This window comes from Petaurus breviceps, unplaced genomic scaffold, assembly GCF_028583685.1.
Source record: "Petaurus breviceps papuanus isolate PSGF00001 unplaced genomic scaffold, PetGlider_PUasm1.0 156, whole genome shotgun sequence".
Lineage (NCBI taxonomy): Eukaryota > Metazoa > Chordata > Mammalia > Diprotodontia > Petauridae > Petaurus > Petaurus breviceps.
The window spans coordinates 12,850,910-12,856,557 of NW_027185720.1; the positions used below are offsets into that span (position 1 = coordinate 12,850,910).

Consider the following 5,648-nt stretch of genomic DNA (forward strand, 5'->3'; position numbering starts at 1 on the left):
GGCTCTAATTTTCCTAGCTCCAGCTGACAGGGGTCCCTTGGGGTTGGCTCAAATATCTAGCCAGAGGACAGAGGAAACAGAAGGCCCTGTGTCCCTCTGAAAGTTCCTGCCTGAAGATACCAATACCAGTTAGACCCTACATAGAAATGGTCTCAGGATTAGTAAAAGATAGAAATTAGGAAAGATAGGTTCAGGGTTTTCCTGAACTCTTTTCATTTCAATCATAGTACTTAGAATTGAAAGGGCCTTGACAGGTCACCTCTTTTTAAAAAAATTTTAAATGTTTCTTTTTTTCAATGAATAAACATTTATTCTCCCTTACTCCCACATCTCACCCTCGGAGAAATATAGGAAAACAAAAAATTCCTGTAACAAGCATGCACAGCCAAGCAAAACAAATTCCTATATTGTCAAGTAAAAAAAATGTTCATTTAATATCCTTAGCCCTTCACTTCTCTATCAGAAGAAAAGCAATGTTGTTCATTATTGATTCTCTGATATCATGGTCGAACATTGATCATAAGATCAGAGTTCTTAAGTCTTTCAGGTAAGTCTTTTTTAACGTTGTTGTCATTGTACTGTAAGTTGTTCTCCTGCTTCTGCTGACTTCACTCTGCATTAGTTCATATAAGGCTTTCCAGTCTCCTCTGAAACTGTCCATCTTGTCATTTCTTATAGTGCAATAATATTTCATTAAAGTTACATTCCAAATGTGTTTAGCTCATCCCCAGTTAAGTGGGTACATTTTTACTTTCCCTTTTTTTGTATTTTTTTTTGTGTATTTGGTTTTTTGTATTTGTGTTTTATTTTGTTTTTGCTATGAAAAAAAACAGTGACCACTAATTTTTTTTTCATGCAGAAAAGAAATAAAGATCTCTCTTTGATTTCATCAGGACACTCATGGTCAAAATGTAGTTTCAGTTTAGTGACTTTGGGTGGCGTAATTCCAAACTGCATTCCAGAATGGGGATACCAATTCATAGCTCCAGCAGCAGTGCATAAATGGGTTGGTTTTTCATGCATCTTTTCCGAAGGTTTTGTTTCCCTTTTTGTCAACTTTGAAAAACTGATGGGTTTGAGGTGGAACCTCAGAGTTGATTTGATTTGTATTTAGGTGGCTCAATGGATAGAACATTGCAGAGGGAGTCAAGAAGATCTCACTCAGTTCAAACCCAGACTCAGAGGCTTACTAGCTGTATGACTCTGGGTAAATTACTTAACCTCAGTTTTCTCATCTGTAAAATGATGATAATAATAGCACCTACCTTCCAGGGTTGTTGTAAGGATCAAGTGAGATAATAATTCTAAAGTGTTTTGCAAATCTTAAAGTGCCCAAAAAAACGCTAGCTATTAATGCTAGTTGAATGACTGGCTTCTCTATTTTTCAACCAGTACTCTGAAATATGATTTGAGATCTGGTTGTGCCAGCTCCTCTTTTCTTTTTTTTTTTTTATTGTTTCTCTTGATATTCTTGACCTTTTGCTCTTCCCAATGAATTCTGTTATAATTTTTCTAGCTCAATAAAGTAATCCTTTGGCAGTTTGATTGTTATGGCACTGAACAAGTCAGTTAATTTAGTATTATCCTTATTTTATTAATATAAGTTACCAATGAACAATTAATATTCCTTCAATTATTTAGACTTATTGTTATTTTCCAAAAGTGTTTTGTAGTTATATAAATACAGTTCCTATGCATATCTTGCTTAGTAAATTCCCATGTGTCTTATATATTTCATAGTTATTTTAAAATGGAATTTCTATTTTTTTTCTACTAGATCTTGTTACTAATATACATAAACATTGGTGATTTGTATGGATTTATTTTATATCCTGCAACTTGGCTGCCATTATTTCAATTATTATTTGTTGGTTTTGTTTGTTTGTTTGTTTTTGCTTTTTGGAGGGCAATTGGGATTATGTGACTTGCCCAAAGTCACACAGCTAGTAAGTGTTAAGTGTCTGAGGCCAGATTTGAACTCAGATCCTCCTGACTCCAGGGCTGATGCTCTATTCACTGTACCACCTAGCTGCCCCTCAATTAATTTTTAGTTGAGTCTTTGGGATTTCCTAAATAAACCATCATACCATCTAAAAAAAGATAATTGTGTTTATTTTTGCCTACACTTATTCCTTCAACTTATGTTTCTTGTCTTATTGCTAGGTAGCATTTCCTACTCTGTATCAAATAGGAGTGGTAAGGATGGACCATATCTTTCAATCTCCAATCTTACTGAACTAGACTCTAGGTTATCCCCATTACATATAATGCTGACTCACAGTTTTAGGTAGTTATTATTTATCATTTTGAGGAAAATTTCGTTTATTGATATTTGCTTTTATTTTTCCAGCAATGGGCATGCTATTTTCTGAAAACTTTTTTTTCTACATACATTGATATAACCATGGTTTTTCCTCTTCTTTTCATTGCTATGGTTTGTTATGTTTATAATTTTCCTAATATTGAATTAACCTTGCGTCATCAGTATCATCAAGATAAACATAACCTGATCATATTGTATAATTTTTTCTGATGTGTTTCTGGAAACTCTTTATTAAGATTTTATTTTTTAAAATGGTGTCAATCTTCATTAGGGATATAATTGCCAATAGTTTTCTTTGATTTCTAAAGTGCCTAATTCTGACTCTCACTGGTTTAGGGATCAAGATCATATATATTTACATCACAGAAGGACTTTGGAAGGATCCTTTCTTTTCTTTTCCTTTCCCTTTTTTGTAAATCATTGATATAATATTGGAATTAATTGGATATAATATGTTGGATATAATTTGGATATAATATTGGAATTAATCTTTAGATGTTTGATAGAATTTACTTATAAATTCACCTGGTCCTCAGGTTTATTTTTCTGAGGGAGTTCACTTTTGGCTTGTTCAATAATTATTCAATAATTTAAAAGCTATTTAAATTGCCTATTTCATATTTATCAAATTGGGCATTTTACATTTTATTAATATCCATCTATTTCATTTAAGTTATCAGTTTTGCTTACGTATTTTTAGGCAAAATAATTTCTAATAACTTCCTTTATTTCAAATTCATTTGTTGTGAACTAGTTTTTACATTTAAAATTCAATTTGAATGAATAAAATTAATTTTTATACTGATTTGATTTTTCTCCTTCTTTTAAAAAATCACATTACTTAATATTTTCTCTACTTTTTTTTGGTTCTCAAATTTATTTCTGTTTTTGCTTCCAATTTTTTAAATATCTTCTTTGATTTTCAGAATTTTTATTTTGGTGTTTAATTTAAATTTATGTTGATTTTTTTTTTTTTAGTATTTTAGGTGTATGCCTAATTTGACGACTTCTACTTCTCTTTTGTTGATGAAAATGTTTGAAGATAGAATTTTTCCCTTAAGGATTGCTTTGGTTACCTACTCCAAATCTTGGTATGTTTCTCCTCAGTGTCATTATTTTATTGTTTCAATGATTTGTTCTTTGACATACTAATTCTCTAGGATTAAATGATTTAGTTCCCAGTAAATTTTAATCATTTCTTTAACAGATCTTTTTCAGGAATATAATTTTTATTGCATTTTAATCAGTAAAGGATATATTTAATATTTTTTATTTTCTATATTTTTGAGGTTTTTATGACCTGATACGTGGTCTATTTTTGTAAATATTCCATACAATATTAGAATATGTATATTCCTTTCTATTCCCCTTTAATAATCACTAGAAAGCTGTCAAATTTAGCTTAGAAACTCTACTCAAGGGCTTTATCTTCTTTTCTGACTTTTTTAAAGGTTTGTTATATGTCACAAAGGGTTACATTGAGATCCTACACTATTATAATTTGACTTTCTTTCCCCCTATATCTTCTTTAACTTTAAGAATTTAGTATTTAAGTATTTCTTTAACTTTTAAGTATTTAAATTACATACCATTCAGTGTACATAAGTTAATATTGAAAGTAATTTATTGTATCTCTCAAAGTAATATAATTTCTAAGATTTTATATTTTAATCAAATCTATTACTGCTATTGTTTTGTATGATCTTCATTTTTACAGATGAGAAAACTGATACTCACAAAGTTAGAGTGATTTGTTCAAAGTCATGGAGGTAGTAAGGAATAAAGTCAGGGTGTGAAGCACAGCCCTCTGAAGCCAAATCCAGTTTTGTTTTGGTTTTTTGCTTATAAAGAGCTCTTCTTGCTCCATTTTCCAGGAATTATCCTGAGCCTTGGGGATCTTCCATGTCTCTCCTCCCTATTCTCTCTTGGACAAGTCTCTCTGCTTAGGCTGAATGGGTGTGGTATTGGTTCTGAAGTTCTCCCAGGGAGAGATAGGCACCATTGTTCAGGACTGGGTAGGTAGAAGAGACAGTATGAGTCTGGTCTGGTGTAGGGGGAACAGCCCAGGGAAAGGGACAGGCAGGCCCCACTCCAGGGCCTAGAGGAAGGCTCCCATCCTGGGTTAATTCAGGTCTTGAATCCAAGGAATTCTGGGATCTTGAGAAACTGGGGTCACAGGATGGGGTAGTAACTGTGTCCTCTTCAGGAGGTGAAGTCTCCTTCTTGGCCTCTTTTTCTGAGAAAGAGATGCTTTGGGATGCCAGGTTATTCCCAGGGCCCTGGAAGAGCCTGGGGGAGAAGAGGATCATGTCATCTCCAGGGGGAAATGTGCAGTATGAGTCATCCTCAGGCCCTCCAGGGAGTGGCTGGGGCACCAGGGAGCCTTGCTCCCCTTCCTCTTTGTTCTCTTCCTCTTCCTCACTGAAAGGTGAATAGGTGAAATATACCTGGCAGGATTCGACTTCCAGAGCATCAGGAAGGTGGAAAAAAAAGTAACCCTGGTTGGTGAAGCAGCTGGACACAGAACCACTCTTCTCTGGGGATCTATAGGATGGAACCAGCTCCTTGGAGAGTAACAAACCCAGGTTTGGGTCTTCTTTCTGCATCACCTCCAGTGGAGAGATTTCTGGGGCCAAAATACTGGTGGTAAAGGAGGCGTTGGGAAAAGGAGAAGAAAGCCACTTCTGCCAGAAGGGAAAGAGTAATAATACAAAATTACACGTCATTACTCATAGGGGTTCAAGACCCACTTGAGACAGTTAGTTACTAGTTGTGTAACCCTGAGTGTAGATAAGATTCTTTCTCCCATTCCCAGGGCAGAGTTCACCATTGGAGATTTTTTTTTCCTTCTTGTCGGTGAGAATTCAGCATATCTAGTTGATCCTAGACCCACCAACTTCATTCTCTGACTATATTCTTGGCATTGTGCCAACAGCGTACCCTTCCCACTACTTCTCCTGCCCTGCCTCTGGGAGCAGTAACAAAATCAGCACCATCATTCCCGGAAAAGCTGTGTCAGTCACAAGCCCTATGGTTCCACTCACCTTTACTGTGACCTCCAAGACAAAAACACCTCTCCCTGGATACCACTCCCCTAAATGAGTTGTTGCCTATTCAAGTTACTTAAGACAGAGAATGTCTTATTTCATGTATTTGTAGCCTCAGCACTTAGGATAGTGCTTGGTTCATAGTAAGTATTTAATTATTTCCTCCCTGCATCCCTGCATCCCTCCTTCCTTCCTTCCTTCCTCCCTCTCTCCTTCCCTTCTTCCTTCCTTCCTTCCTTCCTCCCTTCCTCCCTCCCTCCCTTCCTCCCTCCCTCCCT

At 35.3% G+C, this 5,648-nt stretch overlaps 1 protein-coding gene across 1 annotated transcript in view; it reads right to left on the minus strand.

The window, feature by feature from the left end:
* Positions 1-262: 262 nt before the first annotated feature.
* Positions 263-5,648, minus strand: part of IL2RB (interleukin 2 receptor subunit beta) — a 35,181-nt gene continuing 29,795 nt past the window's right edge. The window contains 2 exon segments of the mRNA XM_069082165.1: positions 263-5,007; positions 5,264-5,333. Of these exon segments, the coding sequence (XP_068938266.1) occupies positions 4,267-5,007; positions 5,264-5,333 (811 nt within the window). The 3' untranslated portion in view covers positions 263-4,266.